The 18618-nt window shown below is 40.9% G+C and overlaps 1 protein-coding gene across 6 annotated transcripts in view; it reads left to right on the forward strand.

The window, feature by feature from the left end:
* The window catches only part of DSE (dermatan sulfate epimerase), a 48076-nt gene extending 30229 nt beyond the window's left edge, over nucleotides 1-17847 (forward strand). For all 6 annotated transcript variants that reach the window (XM_053264645.1, XM_053264855.1, XM_053264697.1 and 3 more), the window contains 4 exons: nucleotides 7293-7546; nucleotides 8973-9212; nucleotides 11450-11657; nucleotides 13529-17847. In XM_053264645.1, the coding sequence (XP_053120620.1) occupies nucleotides 7293-7546; nucleotides 8973-9212; nucleotides 11450-11657; nucleotides 13529-15284 (2458 nt within the window). In that variant the 3' untranslated portion in view covers nucleotides 15285-17847. The remainder of the gene's footprint in view (nucleotides 1-7292; nucleotides 7547-8972; nucleotides 9213-11449; nucleotides 11658-13528) is intronic.
* Nucleotides 17848-18618: the final 771 nt, after the last annotated feature.

Raw genomic sequence — 18618 nt, forward strand, 5'->3', positions numbered from 1 at the left:
ATCTCTGGGGTCATTTCTAACTGCCATTTTGTATGTAGGATCCATTTCGTGGCTCAGTTTGACAAAAAAATGAGGGAGGGGGGCATGATTTTTGTTCATTTTTTAAAAGAAGGTTTGGGGGCACTGGAGGACTGCTGTGGGCCTGCGGAATATTACCATGGGGGGCACTTTACTGTGCCCCCTCCATGATTTTTGACCATTTTCTGGCCTTTCTCACCCACCTAATCCCCGCAATTCCATCGCCCAAATTACCCGGTATTCACGGTTTTGGAATCCACAGCAGTAGCCTGGAATGGAACCCCTATGAATTCCAAGGTTTTGCTATATTCTTGATGAAAGGATAAATTTTGCTTGCTTGGGGTTGAGAAAAGTGCTGTCTTTTCTATTAATGTATCAGCATAACCCTACCAGCATCAAGGTTCTGAGGAAGAAGGGTCTGTTTTGTTTTGTATGCTCTTTCTGTCACAGAAGGATTCTTTGTAGGAGACAGAAGATTCATATCTAGCTTTTTCATAAAGTGTTAAAGGCAGTTTGATTGGTCCTGCCATGTGTTTTGGTTCTTTTGATTTCCACTAAGATAACGTTGCAACTAAAGACATGAGCTCCAGTATAAAGGAACATGCCGTAATTTTAATGTTCAAGGTCTGCTATACAGCAAAAGCTGAAATAGAGTAAAAATAAAAATTCTGTGCTGCATTACTGAACTATGTATGATTTGTGGTGTCGTGGGAAAATTTCATACTCTGTGTGTGTGGTATGTTTTGTTTTTTGTCAGATTATATTTCTGTCTCTTTAATAGAGCAGGTACAGCAAAGATATAAAATTGGATTCTGTTTTTATTACAGCAGCAAATTTACAAGATGGAAAAGTGAGTGTTTACATGTGCCTCTGTTCTTAAGTGATAAGCAGAAAACTGTGCATCTTCCTTCACAGCAGTAAAATTATGAAAGCAGGATGATAGTATCAGGAAGCGCAGTTGCCTTCAGAACAATATTTGAATTAAATAAAAACAAGTACAGAAAATGAAGAGAGAACAGACAATCATTTAACATTTAGCTGTCTATTTTTGGACAATACCTGCCATTTGGAGATTCAGTGATTGTGCCTGAAACTGGCAGTCAAGAAAGCACTTTGCTAGGATGGGCAACTACTTAGTGTGGAATTCACTCTCTACAGATATGCCTCTTCCTACTCAACTTCAAAAAGACCTTTGTATAGACCTTTTTCCTTCTACAGGGGCATTTAAAGGATAAATGGTGACATGTAGTGCAGTCCTAAGCATGTTTATGCAGAAGTTAGTTTCCCTGATCCACATATTGTGCAGCGATATGAGGCTCTGCCCTTATGGATAGGTTGGGGAATAGCTGCAACAAGTCCCTGTCTTTTGTAGCCCAGTGTGTGTGAGCAGCAGACTCTCTTCCTTCTCTGCAAATACCCTTTTTGCTTTCAGAAATAGGTCCCTGAGGGCTGCATACTTAAAATCTACTTGTTTTAAGAATAGATAAAGGCTAACTCTTAGAAATTACTTAAACTTGTTTTTAGAGATTGAGTGTACATCTCACCTAATCCCTTCCTGCATTAAGTACTCCAGAAAATTTGTAATCGCCTTTCTATAAAAAGAGTTAAGAAGTCTTAACAGTGGAGTGATACATGATGAAGTAATGATAATAGTAAGAGATTCCTTTCTTTTTCCCCCAAGGTAGACCTTAAAATAGGTGGATTTAGTTCAGTGCAAGGATTGGATAGTTCATTCTGCCTTTTGTTTCTTTTTTAATTCTTTACAAGATAATAATACTGCTAGCTAATACATTGCCAAGTTATGATTTCTTTTTTTAATGCAGCAACTAAAAGAAAGGCCACATTAAGAGTAGACTGAGAGAAAGGCAAAATTATAAGTGCATGAAGGATTTATGGCTATTCATGGATTTAATTTTATGTTCACAACATGGGATCAAAGTTGAGATAACAGACTTCTAGAAAAGATGAGAAAATGTCTTTCTATGGCTTTCTCTCTATGGCTATGTCATAATTTCAAAGATAGATCCTTCCTCAGAATTATTCAGTAATCATAAAAACATTATTCTGAGTCTCCCCCAAGCTATGATTGAAGAAAGCAGTAAAGCAAACTTAAACAGAATGCAGTTTTGACTCCCCTGCCTCCACTACAATTGTAAAACCATTATATAAATTGATATATGCTGGAGACAATTGAATTATAGAAGAATGTTCAGAATTGATTTTCAGTTGTTGCTTATTTTCCCTGAGGAAGAATCTACATGTTTCAAACATTGGGGAATAAATCTTTCATGTATTGACTTCTTGTGGTTGTGTGGTAGCTGGCTTTTCTTATCATTCGTTGCTTGCTGATGAATGAGAAGAAATTCATAAAATTGAAGAAACTGATGAAATGCAGATTTAGCAAGATGATAAAGGCTCTGATAACGGAAGAGAAGAGGTGGGAAATGAGACCGTGTAAGAGTCTATGGCCTTTAAAGGTCTAAATGGATCAATGAAGGACCAACTTGTCCACATGCACCTTGCCAACCCTCTAAGATCATTTTGAGAGGTCCTCCTGTGTGTCAATTGTGCAGTTACACAGGAGAGGATATTTTCAGCCCTTTTGTCCTTTCCCCCTCTTATCAGAAATCAAAAATTTAGGTCAATAGTAGAGAAGTGCATTTGGAATTTAGAAAACCATCAATTGAATATGTTTGTCTTTCTTACATTTTAAAGGCTCCATTGTAACCTCCAGAGTGCAGCTACTATATCAGCACTTGAGCTCAGTCTTTTGCTCATACTAAACATGGCACCCCCGTCTTTGCCCACCACACTTACTATAGAAGAGAACCACTGTATCATGGACATTAATAAGTGATAATCTCCTCACCTGAAGTCTCAGAGGCTCCCCCTCAACTTACCCATTCTTCTGCTTGCTTTTTCAAATGCCTCCTTGCATTCTCCAGCCATCCACTCACCTTTTACACCCTCATGGTCACTCACATTCCCCACCCCTCCTCCTCATCCAGCTCCCGAGTCAACCCCCTCACCTGCCTTCCCCAAGTCCCTGTCTATAGTCTCTGCATTCCCATTTTATTTAGAACCCCCTCCCATGTTGCTGAACTCACTCTTACTTCCCCAGCTCTCCTCAGAGCTTTCTCCACTTCCCACCACCAAACTTTCTCATGTTCCCACTGAGCCCCCACTCATCACCACCACCACCCCACCAAATCATTCCGTGTAATCACCATCATATATACCAAGAGATTATTTTTTCCAAAGGCATATGTGAACATGAAAGAACGGCAAAGTCTTACTACTAGAAAGTTTTAAACAGAGTATCTGCAACAGTATCTGAGTATATGCAACAATATCTGACACAGTCAGCACCTGAAGTTTGCATTTCCACACCTTTTAGGTTGTGTCAAGTGACACCAAAGAAAATGCTTCAATGGAAGTGAAAGTGAAAGCTGATATGAAGCAAATACACTAAGGACCATGGGGGCAAACTCGTATAATTAAGTATTTATAATTTTTTTCATAAATTCTTGGTATTGGGTGGAAGCATCTAATGAAAAACGTATTAAATCATGACTTTAGAATGTAATGTCCAAAGAAGTGTAAGAATCTGGCCAGACTTCCTAGAAACCAGCAGTAGGATTTTTTATTTCTGATAAGAAGTTTGATATGGGAACAAAACACAAGCTCTAGGACAAATTGTAGGCAGAACAGATAAAGGCACAAAAGTCTGAGCAATGAAGATTTTAGCAACTAATGTGAAATGGTGAATTAGATCTTGTTTGTGAAGCAAGGGTGTTGATGGGAAGCAAATCGATCAAAGCTGGAAACAGGTATTTCTGTGTTTGTCCAGAATATGCAGTGTAGCTTTGTATTAGTTGTCTGCCAAGGATCAAAATATTCACACCACTGGCATCCATGCCTCTTATGGCATGAAAGTGGGAAAATTCAATCTTTCAATGTGCCAAATTCTACTGTAGTGTGTGAAGTGGCCCTGAAAATTATTATTGCCTCTTACTACTAGCTTCTCCCATCATCCTTCCCATCTTGCTGTCCCTGTGTTTGTTACATTCTCTCCACCAGTATAAGCATGCAAGATTTGAAAATTGGGTCAACTCGGGGGAATATAGGAACATAACCATTTCATTCAAAGCCCTATTGAAAAAAGATAAGGATCTTTTCCCCCTTAAGCCTCAGATAGTTCTAATTCTACCACACCATTGCTTATCTCTTCTCCCTTTTGTAGTTCTGTTACTAAATTACAATGAGAAATGGGTAAGCATGTACACACAAATGCTTTCGTGTGTGTAATAAAGGAACACTGGTGAAAAAGTCAATTTATACTGTCTAGAAGTTGGGGTATTTTTACTATTGTGATGAGCATTTCTGGTGTCTAGTCTAAGCCTCTTGCTAAGTATGGTGAGGCTAAAGGTCCTTTGCCACATTGCAAAAGAACTCTCACACAGCCGAGTCCCAGGTTGACTTAACAAGCAGTGGAATTCTTCCTCCTGTGCTCTTGTGGCTCACATGTGTTCATCAAGTCCTCATCTGTATGTAGTATCTGTGTGGTCACAATTTTGGCAAAAAGAAAGTACAGAAAATAAGCAATTAATACCTCACTTACACGAAACTTGTTGGGGATGACTTTGTGAGGTCTAAAATATTTGCTTCTTGATAAACATGGAATGTCTCTGGGCAGTCGTTCATGAAAAATGTGAAACCATCCACATTTCTCCAGGACTGGCTTAACACAGGCTAGTTTTTGTGATGTTGCTTCTAATTGATGTTATTCACCACACAGGGTGGGATAAAAGTGTTCTAGATAAATAAACATTTTAATGAAGCAACAGAGTTGATCCATTGACCATTTAATTTGCTGGAGGTTTGAGCCATGTTGGGATTGACTACATTGAGCTGAATCTGTGCATTAGAGAGGAAGTCTAGGCAAAAAAGCCTCTTCGGTGGATGTGATTTTCTTGGTATGGCTCTGTTTAATGCAATTCCTTTGCGCTTGACACTAATGATCCAGTAGTACATTTTGAAGGCAAATAAATGACTTCACAGGCTTAATATATGAATGCATGTAAAGTTCTTTTTAATCATCAGTGGTCTTGCATGTCTGCTTTGGTGTTTCATATCTGCTTCTGTTTTGTGCACTGTATGTGGGCCAGACAAAATTAAGCATTTTTAAGCTCTATGTATCATCACGAGACCCAACGCAGAATATGTGAAATAAAATATTTTTCAGTGTAAAAGAGTTAATCATAGGAATGCTTGAATAATTCCTGTTGAAATCAGTAGAATTTAAGTGCTTAATTTTTGCTAGATAATGTCTACTTTTTTAGGCATAAAATTATTAAGTAGGCTTGCTTATTGATTGATTGATTGATTGATTGATTGATTGATTGTTAAATTTATATACCACCTTTCAGTAAAACAATCCCAAGCAAAATTTAAAAACAAGATGGTAAAAAAGACACAATTAAAATATTAATTGAAAAATATTAAACAAATCTGATTAAAAATTTAAAACAAAAGCATAAAAGCAATACAGAGTACAAAGAGCAGCAGCAGAGAATCAAATAAATGCCTGGGCAAAAAGCCAACATTTTACACTCTTTCTAAAAGCTGTGATGGAGACCGAGGAGCGAATAGACACACCAGGAGAGCATTCCAGAGTCTGGGGGCAGCAACAGCCTGTCCCGCGTGCATGACAACCGAGCCTCCCTCATTGTCGGCACCCAGAGCAGAGCCACCTCAGATGACCTCATCAAGTGAGCAGTAACCCTTGGGAGCAGGCAGTCCCTCAGGTATCCCGGGCCCAAACTGTTATGGGGTTTAAAGGTCAAAATCAGCACCTTGAATTGGACCCGGAAACAAACTGGTAGCCAGTGCAGCTCTTTCAAAATGGGTGTGATGTGCTCCCACTGGGCAGCTCGAGATAAAACCCTAGCTGCCGCATTTTGCACTAGCTGCAGTTTCCAGATATTCTTCAAGGGCAGCCCCACGTAGAGCATGTTACTTATGTCTCAAGTGCCTAATCAGTTTGGAATACCCACAGAAACCAAAATCATGCCTTTAAAAAAATATATACAAATACTGATGCTACACTTTTCACTATCTCATTTCTTTGTATGCACACACTCCCTAGTTGTCTGTTATATGTGCTACAAAAAGATAAAATGCCTTTGATATGCATCATCCTAATATGACAAGCTTTTTTCCCACCAGAATGTGGAAACATAAGAGAGTTAACTCATTCAATGAAGGCAGTAATTCCATATCCATATTCTGTTATCTCTATGAATGGTGCTTCCATGTCTTTATAGCCCACGTAGCATGTTTTAGATCCACAGACTTCTCCACCACAAAAATAGGATACAATTAAAATGTCAAACATTAGATAAAATTAATATATAAAGTCACATAATAATTCTCATAAGAAAAAATAACCTTTATTAAGACATTTCATAAAACACTAAGTACTTAATAAAATCACAATAAATATCCAAATATAAAATAACCTTCCATCAAACCCAGCTCCCTTGAGAAGTCCATAATGCTGGGAAAAGTTGAAGGGAAGGGAAGAAGAGGACGACCAGCTGCAAGGTGGATGGACTCAATTACGACAGCAATGAATGCACCACTGAGAGACCTAAAAGGCCAAGTTGAAGAAGACATATCATCCTGGAGAGTATCTGTCTATGTGGTCGCTAAGAGTTGACACTGACTTGATGGCACTTAATCAATCAACTGTCTGAGATCTTATTGTAATGGCAGCAGCAAGATATTTGGCTGTATTTTCAGTTATGGCTTTATCTGAACCATGTAGGAGATATGCAACATAAAAGCATCTTTTCCACCAAGGAATAAAATAAAAAGTGGATCAATCTGTATAATCATATCTTCTCAAATGAGATAAAGTCCTATTGAATTAACTTACAAGTTTCTCCTGCCAAGTAATGGTATAAGTATCCATCAGCATTGGAACTATATAACTATCTGAAGCTCAATGAGTGTCTTGAATTCCCCCCCCCCTCCACCGCCCTCCGCTGTATGTCCGCTGAGGTCACTTCAACATGGTTTTCAATGGTTTAATGGTTTCAGAACCTTATCACTTTGAAGGGCTGCTCTTGGAAAGTAACTTCAAATTATGTTGTGTCATCTATGTATTACTATATTTTTTTTCTGTTGTGAAATCTTCAAAGTTTAGCAACTTAAAAAAAAATCTAAATGCAGATGAAAAGAAAAGTTGACACTTCTCTTGTCTTTGACAGGTTAGTAAAGGATGCACCATGGGATGAGGTCCCTCTTGCTCACTCTTTGGTTGGATTTGCCACTGCCTATGACTTTTTGTACAACTATCTTAGCAAGTCTCAGCAGGAGAGATTTCTGGAGGTAATTGCCAACGCCTCAGGATATATGTATGAAACATCATATAGGCGTGGATGGGGTTTCCAGTACCTACATAACCATCAGCCTACCAACTGTGTGGCCTTGTTGGCAGGAAGCCTGGTTCTCATGAATCAAGGTATGTACTAAACAATGAGAGAATCCTATTTAAAGTGTGTTTCAGTTGCTTGTGTTTGCCAGTTTATTTCAGAAATTGATACAGTTGTTTCATACAGGTTAGTACTCAACATTTCATGTGAGCAAATGAAAAGGGTGTGTCAGCTGGAGCCTGCATCAGCTGGAGCACAGCTGTGTTACACCTCTTGATTTAGTTTACTGCCAGTATATTAAAATGAGAAATATTATCAAAAAAGCTAGGAGAATTTTAGTCTTTAATTTTCAACATACTTGTAAACAAATTGTTTAGGCTAGGTTTGTTTGAAGTGTTCTTGGTCATATACAGGACTATGACTACTCAAACTTTTAAAAAAGTACTTGAGAATTCTTCACGAAGGTAACCTAAATTCTGTAGATCAGCAGTGCAGTTTTATGAACTGTAACAAACTGCCTTTAAAGACAGTCTCAGAAACTGTATGGCCAAACAGTGTGGCCACCAGACATTTGTCTGGGGCTCAAAGATTGGAACACATAACTCTGGCTTTGTACCATCTTTACTGACTTCCTATTGCTAACTGAGCAAAGAAGTGCTTTTAAAGTGGTGATTCTCTTATACTTAGTAGGGGGAGAGCAACTAGCTCTATCCAGCCCCAGCACAGCACCCCTCCCATGGCTGTTGTTGGTGTCTACCTTATGTTTCTTTTTAGACTTTGAGCCCTTTGGGGACAGGGAACTATCTTATTTATTTTCTATATAAACTGCTTTGGAAACTTTTGTTTAAAAATGGTATATAAGTAGTTGTCGTAGTCTCCATTTTTATGAGCTCAATGCTGGTTTTAAATTTTGAAGCTCTAAGTGGGACCAGGATACATCAAAAAATATGTAAGGTGCAGTAACTCAGCTTCTGATCATTGAAACATTTATTCCATTCCATCTTCAGCTTCTGAGACTTTCCAAGGCCTTCCACACGTAATTTCCAAGTTTTTCTTTACATTTTTAAGGACTGGAAAATTAGGGCAAGAGGAAGCAATCTCCATGGGGCTCAGAGGGAACCATTTATCCCTTCCCCTTCTTTCCCACACATCTTTGGTTGCATGTGATCCCTTGGCAATGTGCCTAGCCATTGCATGCTTTCAGAGGTCCACACATGTCTTCCATATGTAGACTGACAGACCTGCTCCTCACCAAGGCTGTGCATAGGCTTCTTTTGGTTGGAGTACAAGTACGTAAGCTGTGCACACTGTAGGAAGACAGATGATGATGATGTCCTTGCATGTCTTTGGAGGGTTTTTTTTAATGTAAGCTGAGATTTGCAATGACATAGTACTTATTGCAAATATTTATTTATATACTTATTTAAATAAGTATTTATTGCTTTAAAAAGATATTTGATGAATTATGTAATTGTATTGCATTGTATTGTCAAGATAATCCCTATCTTCTTCCAGGTTATCTTCAGGAAGCATACTTGTGGACTAAGCAAGTCCTAAATATAATGGAGAAGTCTATGGTACTGCTTCAAGAAATAACAGATGGATCCCTATACGAAGGAGTAGCTTACGGCAGCTACACCACCAGATCTCTTTTCCAATACATGTTCCTTGTCCAAAGGCACTTTGACATTAACCACTTTAGTCACCCCTGGCTTAAACAACATTTTGCATTTATGTATAGGACGGTTCTACCAGGTAAGTAAGTTGACTTGAGCTATTTTAACGAGTATAACTTATGGATCTTTAGAAGAAAGGCCTCAGCTATGAGATCCTTGCATGCAGTGACAGGCCGAATGCATGGATTAAACCCCATCCCACAGATGTGCAATTAGAGCTGAACCACACTGTCCAGCAGTGCACATAGCACAATCACAATGAAAACCTATTTTTGCACACAGATTGGATTCTCTGGATCAGAGTGATCCACACTTGGTGGGAAGGTTCTAAAGGTGTTCTTCCACATGCACTAGATGCCTTCAGCTCACAGAAAGCCTGCTTTTTGCCTCAATGAAGTGTTGTGCTAGAAAGGTCAAACTAAATCTAACTATATCCTTCCACTAGTGGAACATAAGCTTTGCAAGATTTGTGTAACCTCTTGAACACCTGGAAAATGCAATGGCTCAATAAGTCAATAGAAGGCAAATTCAGGCAATTTCATATATGAAATTTATATTCCCTTTGAGCCTTTCTTGTTGTCTACTTACTATATGTGCCATTTGAAGCAACTGTCATATGTGATTTTTAAGTCTATGTGAAATGTTCTTAAGCTAAGAGTTCAAGAAGAATGAAGTAAGTCAGTCCAATAAGACTTTATAGTTAGTTTATGTAGGAAAGAGAATTGTGAAAGATTTTTTCTATTAAAACATTTATCTGTATTTGACATGGACCCTAGTTTGTTAAAGTAGACCAGCATTTTCAATAGAAATACAATTACAAATGTTTGTGCATGTAGATCTGGCTAAAACATTAGCTCTTCATAACCTGATACTTTAACAGCACATTAGCTAGAAGTTTAGGAAGAAAAGCTTGTATTAAAATGCTAATATTCCACAAAGCTAGATATTAGGGATGTGCACGAATCGTTTCAGCACCTCTAATCTGAGGCGCCAAAATGATTCAAGTTCCCCCAGCCAAAACGTTTCAGCGGTGGGGGAGCAGGCACTTTAAATGGAGGGAGGCAGGTCTTACCTGCTCTGCCGCCACCACAGCACAGCTCTGTCCATAACAAACAGCCCGCATTGTGTTCTTGCAAGCGACACCATTTGGGGGCTTCCTGTTTGGGATCAGGAAGTCCCCTGTTCCCAGCATCCAGCAGGCATAATTTGTCACATAAATGGCATCTTCACATGCACATCTTGCCATCTTGAGTGCTTAGCAACAGCGGGGATGTTTGTTACGGACAGCGCCATGTTGGGGCGACACAGGAGCAATGGAGGAGCAGGTAAGACCTGCCTCCCTCCATTTAAAGCACCCGCCTGCTGCCTCCCCGGATCACATCCCTACTAAGAAATAAGATAATTAAAATAAACTGCTGATGTAGTAATGCCCTTATATAAATCTATGGTGCAACTGCACCTGGAATACTGTGTGCAGTAGGGATTTGCAAAACATTTTGAGCTTGAAATATTTTGAGCTCAAAACAGGCTACGAGCTCGAAATATAACAGCCCCACTTTGACACAAAATGTTTTGAGTGCCATTTTGGAGAACTTTTTTTCTGGGGAAAGCTGGTCTACCGATTGGGGCTGTGGGTAGACCAGGCCTCTGCCCTGGACTTAGCACGTCAGCCTACCTTGGAGGACTGGTCTACCAGGTAGACCAACCCTCAGGTGGGCTGATGTACTAGGAGCGGAACAGGAGCCTGGTCTACCCACCACATGCAGTGGGTACAGCAGCCCTCTGAAGCAGACTGATGTGTGGAGTTCTGGTCTATCTGCCAAACCTAAATGTGACTAATTGTGTAGTTAAACTGTGAAATACGCTGCCACCAGATGTGGTGATGGCCACCAATCTAGAGGGGTTTCAAAGTAGATTAGACAAATTGATGGAGGATACGGCTATCAATGGCTACTAGACTGGATTGCTGTCTGTTTCCATCTGGATCAGAGGGGGCATGCCCCTAACACCTGGTACTAAGGAACACCAATGTCAGAGGGCGTTACCCTCTTTCCTCCACTTGCAGACTTCCCAGATGCACCTGCTTGGCCACTGAGCGAAGCTGGATGCTTTTGGGCTGATGGCTTTTGGGCTAACCAAACAGAGGTTTTTCTTAAGTTCTTATGTTCTAATAGTATTTAAGAGCATAACTGGAATTCTGAAATCATTTAGCTGCCTAAGAATCCTGCTGATGTAAGTGGGACAGTTCCATCACTACGCAACATTGTACAATTTACTTATCTCAAGTGTTCACATGTTTGTAACTCTTCCCTGAAGGATTCCAAAGGACTGTTGCTATTGCAGACTCCAACTACAACTGGTTTTATGGGCCAGAGAGCCAGCTGGTATTCCTAGACAGATTTGTTATGCGCAATGGTAGTGGAAACTGGTTAGCCGATCAGATCAGGAGGAACCGAGTGTTGGAAGGACCAGGGACACCATCCAAAGGACAGCGTTGGTGCACTCTTCACACTGAATTTCTTTGGTATGAAACAAGCAAATCATTAAGGAGAGAACTGTACAGAAAACAGTTCTGAGTTATCAGCCATATATGTATGAGTATTCGGCTTATGCACCACATAACATGAAATCTGATCCTGAAGACCCATGAGGCCCAATAGGTGGACTAGGCTCTCAGGGGTGGCAGAACCTTGGAAAGCTCGGACTGAGCAATTTGCTCTGACAAGGACCAGAGCTAGAATGAGGTCTTAAATGCCTCCCTCCTCCGATTACCTTTTCCAGGCTCTGCTTCCCTGCATGGAGCATAGAGAGAGATTTAAAGACTCTGGAATGGAGTCCTCCTCTGTATTACATTCTGCTTGTTGTCAGGATCTGGGGCTGGGATTGGATGCAGGGCTGTCTGTTCTAGCTTAACTGCTCCCCTATCCTCAGGGTTGGATTCTGAAATGCTGCCGAGGATGGAAAAGAGGACACCTGGTTCTGGCATGAGACTTCCTGACTTCGGCTGACATGATGACAGGCAGCCCTCGGCCAACGTCAGGGACCCGCCAGAGCTGCTGTGAAACTTGATAGGCAGCCCCAATGGTGTAGCGTGATGGGGTTGCTGCAGAGCAGCTTGAAACCACTTCTGGACAGTTGTGCAGTGCTACTTCCATTGTTTCCAATTGAGGTCGCACTAGGCAACTGCATGGATGCAGTTTGAAGTCATTCTGCAGCAGCCCCTTCATACTGCACCATTGGGGCTGCCTTTCAAGTTGCACAGCAGTTCTGGAGGGCCCCTAACATTGACCAAGGGCTGCCTGTCATGTCAAATTTTGTTTATAAAAACAAGTTTTTGTCTTTGTAATCTTGAAAATATGAAAGCAGGTACTAAATGCTAAAAATCACAGATGTGCACATCTTCACCCCAGACTCTCTTAAAAAACAAAACAAACAAACAAAACACATGAGATTTTTTCTCTGAATATTCCTACTGAATTTTCAAAAAATCTTCAAGGGTTTTTTGAGCTCAAAAACTGCCTAGAGGAGGAACACTGGAAACCTCAAGTGGTCAAATTGTGCCCCCATCACTATCCCTTCCCCTGGACAAACAAAAAATTAAAATTAAAAAAAAATCCCTTGCTCTGCAAAGCATGAAAGGGTAACCCGTGAACCTCACTTCTAGCCAGACCCCAACTTAACAGAGCCTGAGCCTGACTTGAAATATGGCAAGCTTCTTCCAGTAGGTAAATCACATGCTGAACTCTCCCAACTCAATTCAAAGAGGAGAGCTGGTCTTGTGGTAGAAAACGTGACTTGTCCCCATAGCTAAGCAGGGTCTGCCCTGGTTGCATCTGAATGGGAGACTTGATGTGTGAGCACTACAAGATATTCCCCTCAGGGGATGAAGCCGCTCTGGGAAGAGCAGAAGGTTTCAAGTTCCCTCCCTGGCTTCTCCAAGATAGGGCTGAGAGAGATTCCTGCCTGCAACCTTGGAGAAGCCGCTGCCAGTCTGTGAAGACAATACTGAGCTAGATAGACCAGTGGTCTGACTCAGTATATGACAGTTTCCTATGTTCCTAAAGTTTGCCCCCATCTCCAGGTATCAGGGGTTGGGATTTCTCAAGGTTCCTGTTCAGTGTTCCTCCTCTAGGCAGCTGAATGCTTTCCATTTTGCTTTATATTACCCTTGTTTGCAGATATTCTGAATTCTTTACAACTAAATTGCAAATTACTGCAGTCCTTGTCTGTGCACTTCATTAAAAACTGGTTAAAAATGGAATCTTGTTACTTTTTTAATATTTAAGAATGCCTCAACTTCTGAGAGAGTCAAAATAATGAAAATGCCATCTTTAAGGCTATCACATTAAAACATTCTTTTCTTTTTAAAGAATATTTATTTATTTATTTATTTAGGTATGATGCTAGCCTGGGTTTCATACCTCCACCAGATTATGGCATTCCAAAACTGCATTATTTTGAGGACTGGGGAGTTGTAACATATGGAAGTGCGCTGCCCGCTGAAATCAATAGACCTTTCCTCTCCTTCAAATCAGGAAAGCTGGGAGGACGTGCAATATATGATATTGTTCATCAGAATAAGTACAAAGACTGGATCAAAGGCTGGAGAAATTTCAATGCTGGTCATGAACACCCTGATCAGAACTCCTTTACTTTTGCCCCTAATGGCGTACCTTTCATAACAGAAGCTCTGTATGGACCCAAGTACACATTTTTAAATAATGTGCTGATGTTTTCTCCAGCTGTGTCAAAGAGCTGCTTCTACCCCTGGGAAGGGCAAGTTACTGAAGACTGTTCATCAAAGTGGTTGAAATATAAGCATGACCTGGCTGCAGATTCCCAAGGGAGGGTGGTTGCTGCCATGGAAAGAAGAGGGATCATCTTTATTAGAGGTGAAGGAGTGGGTGCATACAACCCCAAATTAAAGTTGAAAAGCCTCCAAAGAAACCTACTGCTTATCCATCCCCAGCTCCTCTTGCTAGTGGACCAAATACATCTTGAGGATGATAGCTCCTTGGAGATGGCAACTAGCTTTTTCCACAATGTGGATGTGCCTTTTGAAGAAACTGTAATTGATGATGTCCATGGGGCATTTATTAGGCAACGAGATGGGATGTATAAGATGTTCTGGATGGATGACACTGGTTACAGTGAGAAAGCTGTGGTTGCCTCAAGAATGTATCCCAGAGGCTATCCTTACAATGGAACAAACTACGTGAATGTCACAACTCACCTGCGCATCCCAATCACCAGAACTGTGTATCTCTTCATTGGACCTTCTGTAGATGTACAAAGCTTCAATGTCCATGGGGATTCTCAGCAATTGGATGTTTTCATAACAACCAGTGAGCATGCCTATGCTGTTTACTTGTGGACTGGAGAGGATAAAAGCCACTCTGTCTTTGCCCACGTTATCGCAGACCGTCAAAAAATTGTCTTTGACCGAGCCTCTGCCATTAGGAGTTATCCAGTGTCAGAGGTAAGGGATTACACTGGCATAGTGGAACAGAACCTTCAGCATTTCAAGCCAGTCTTCCAGCTGCTAGAGAAGCAGATCCTTTCCCGTGTACGGAACACAGACAGCTTCCGGAAGACTGCTGAGCGCTTGCTGCGGTTTTCAGATAAAAGACAGACAGAGGAGGCAATTGACAGGATATTTGCAATTTCGCAGCAGCAGCAGCAAGGCAAAGCAAAGAGGAACAGAAAGGTAGCTAAAAGCTATAAGTTTGTTGATACTGGCCCTGACATTTTTGCACAGATTGAAGTCAACGAAAGAAAAGTTCGGCAGAAGGCACAGAGTTTGGCTCAAAATGAATTGCCTGTGAATGAAGATGAGGAAATGAAAGATCTGCTGGATTTTGCAGATATCACTTATGGGAAACACAAAAATGGCATGTCAATCAAAGGCCGATCTGGTCTTGCACAAATGTTGGCAACTGCTCGAAGTAGTGCCCCCTCAATGTCAGCATCTTATACCCGACTTTTCCTCATCCTGAACATTGTTATCTTCTTTGTCATGCTGGCAATGCAGCTGACTTGGTTCCAGAAGGCCAAAAGCCTGCATGGCCAAAGATGTCTTTATGCAGTCTTGCTGATTGACAGCTGTATATTATTGTGGCTTTATTCTTCTTGCTCCCAGTCACAGTGTTAGCTAAAAGACCATATGCTACTTGACCATTTTATGGTTAGATATGTCTATGCAAAGTATTAACCCTAATAGGGCCAGAATTTGTTTTCTACCTTTTCTGACACATTCTAGAAAACAGCTGTGGAATGACTGAATTGTTGCAGCCAGAGAAGGTAAAATTTAATGGGCATTGGACAGATTTCTCAGAGAATAGACCACCTAGGCATGGGTCAAGTTAGATTTGTCCTGTGAATGAATGTCATGCATTCTTGTTCTGAACTCAGTAAGGCCATTCACACAATCAATAACTGTGTAGAACAAGCCTCCTACACAGGTTTAGAAGCTGTATCTGCTCCCAGTTTTGCTTGTGTGGAAGGAAACAACTAGGCGGTGGGGGGGGAGTGGCTGTGTTTGAGGCAGGAACTGGGTATGACAACTTTTCATCCTACAATGGTAAAATGGCAGGTAGGACAGCACTGTGCACTGTCCTACTCAGCTCCTGCTGCTCACGCAATCACTCCCCCTCCTCCTACCTATTGTTTGCTCCCTCACAACCAAAAAGTGGGAGCATGCACAGCTCCCCAACCTAGCTAAGACAAGTTTTTAGTTGTGTTGACTGCCCTAGTATGTGGCATGGCATTTTATTCTTCTAAAACAGTATTCCCTCTTCTGAAGAGTGTGTTGTTTTTTTCTCATTTATGTTGTGCTGGTTTAAAAATCTAAGTGGGGTGTTAATGTTTTAAGAGCATCCTAACTGGCTGTTGACAAGGATTTTAACAGTGGCTTTTATCTCTTTCACAAAGCCAGAGGTTCTTATATGAAGGGAGTGTGACAATGAATGCTGCAGGTCTTTTGTTTCAAATCTGTCTTAAAACACTGGCACTACTGTAAATAGCACTTTTTGTCACTGTTGACTGAGAAATGACATCCACATTGACAGGAAGTGTTGTTTGTACTGCCCTTCTCTGAGTCAGAGAATGTAGATTATTCTCTAACCCAGTGTGACTTCTTCTGAGGTAGAAAGCCAGTGTGACTTCTTCTGAGGTAGAAAGCCAATTAGGGATGTGCATGGAACTGGCTGGCTTAGTTCGGTTCAAGTCTGGATTGGACTTGAACCTGACCGGACCAGTTTGGTCCAGGACCCCTTAGAAATGCTCCCCCCGCCCTTGGTTCGGTCCAGTGGGGTTGGGGATTTTAAAAAAAATTGAAAGGTTTTTTTAACCTTTTAGCCCCTTTGGGGGGCTTCCTCTAGGAACCGCAAGGGTTCCTCCTCCCCCTGCTGGCCTTGGTCATCACCACCGCAGCCCATTCTGGCATGGCCCGGGGCCTCACAGAGGCCATTTGTGCTTGCATGGTGGCGGGCAAAATGGATGCCTTGCAAAAATACAGAGGCCCAAACGGACCGGAAAAAGAGCCAGAATGGGCCACGGCCAGAGGGTGGAGGGGGAACCTTTGCAGACACCTCCCCGCTGCAGCCCAGAGGAAGCCCCCCGAAGGGGCTAAAGATTTTCAAAAACTTAAAGATTTTTTTTAAAAAATCGCAAACCCCCTGAACCATCTGGGGGGTTCGGTCTGAAGTCGGAATGAACGGGTGGGTTCAGTTCAACCCCAGAACTGTTGATGCTAACCAGTGTGACATAGAACCGAACCCCCCTCGAACTGTTCGCACATCCCTAAAGCCAATTTAGTCTCGCTGGGGTCTCTTGAAGCAGCAGGGTCCTCTATCTGAAGTATGCTTAACCTTAAGTTGCAGGCTATGACACCCTAAGCGTCCACAGTTATTCTGCTTTTGACCTTTGCTTTTCCCATTTGGGCTAGGAGGAAAGAGCAAATACTTTGTGGTTCAGTTAGCATCAATCAGGGGCAAGTAGGTCCTTAGGGAAATTCCCCAGTGTAACAGTTATGGCTGGAAATGCATACGTGTTCACCACTTGAAGTTTCAGTCACCAGATGATGGCTTGTGCATATAAACAAGCCATCACTACTTCAACAGATACAGCTTATAATGCATTATTTCTCAGTGGAGTCAGTTTTCACAATTGGCTGCCAGTCATCAAATGCTGAGTGACCAAGCAATATATATAAATATGTGGACCAGCCCTTCGCTTGCCTAAGGAAACCAAGATTGTATCATCAGGCAGAGAGGACATGACTCCATGAGGCTTTGCCTCATCAGAACCTAAGTGGTATTCAGAACTGGGAGATAGGCACCTCATAGGGATATTTGAATGGGGAATATAAGTATGTTTTTTTGCCTCAGGAGTATGAATATGCATTGGGCTGATGTACTTGTGTGTAAATGGCCTCTGGATGAGTTCCTGTCTTTCTGTGGGAGACTTACCAGGAAGAGTTGATAGATTTTGGGGATACCAGCCCTTGCTATACCTAGACACTCTTGACACAAGATATACATTTGCTTCTGCAAATAATGGATGTGCCACTTCTTGCGTACAACAATCATGGGACTGATTTTTAAATCCTGGATATTTGTAAACAAGGATGAACTAAAGAACTGGCTTATTATTGTAAGTCTTGAACAAAAGAAAAAACTTCAAAAACATTTTGCTAAATAAACAGATTATAATTACCTCTGCTATGGAAATGCTTATTGATTTAACTTGTTTTATCCTTTGCTGTGAATCCATATAAAAAGATATTTCTATTTTCTTCTCCGCATGTTGACCTCACAGAAATTGGTGCTTAAGACTATCCCACAACTTTACCCTTATTGAAAAGCATAAAAATGAAAATGTTTTTCTTGTGGCTGTGAAAAAGCATTTGTATATAGTGATCATGGGCAGGTTTCTCATGATGATCAAGTAGCTTGCACAATTTATTTTGTTTCCCATGTTCCCTGCTCCTTTTTTTCTCTTTTGTCTTGTCCTTTCTTAACTCTGTGTCACTTTGCTCATCATCATGTTTTAAATAAAAAAAAATAGGGGGCACCAAATTGTGGATGCAAGATAGCTTTGCATTGGATTTTAATATGTACTCATTTGTTAATGCACACATTAAAAAGCTGGAGAAACTATCTAAATATTTTTATAATGGAACAGATTAAATGCCATTTAGATGTCTTAATCTTGCATGCCAGAATTAAATGCCATATACTATACAAATGGCATAGATATTATTGATATGTACACTGATGATACTTAGATTGCTAGCTTGCAATGTCTGTTTCTTATTTTCCACTAAAGAATGTTTAAAACTCTAGAGGGCAATCATGAGAACTTCTGGTCGTGATTGATTTATCAGGTGAGCAGCTATACATATTACTACAGTGAATTCAGTGCATTCTTATACATTATGAAAGGAGAATAGAAAAGCAGATGTAGAAGATACAATGACAGTGGAA

This window comes from Hemicordylus capensis, chromosome 1 (assembly GCF_027244095.1).
Source record: "Hemicordylus capensis ecotype Gifberg chromosome 1, rHemCap1.1.pri, whole genome shotgun sequence".
Lineage (NCBI taxonomy): Eukaryota > Metazoa > Chordata > Lepidosauria > Squamata > Cordylidae > Hemicordylus > Hemicordylus capensis.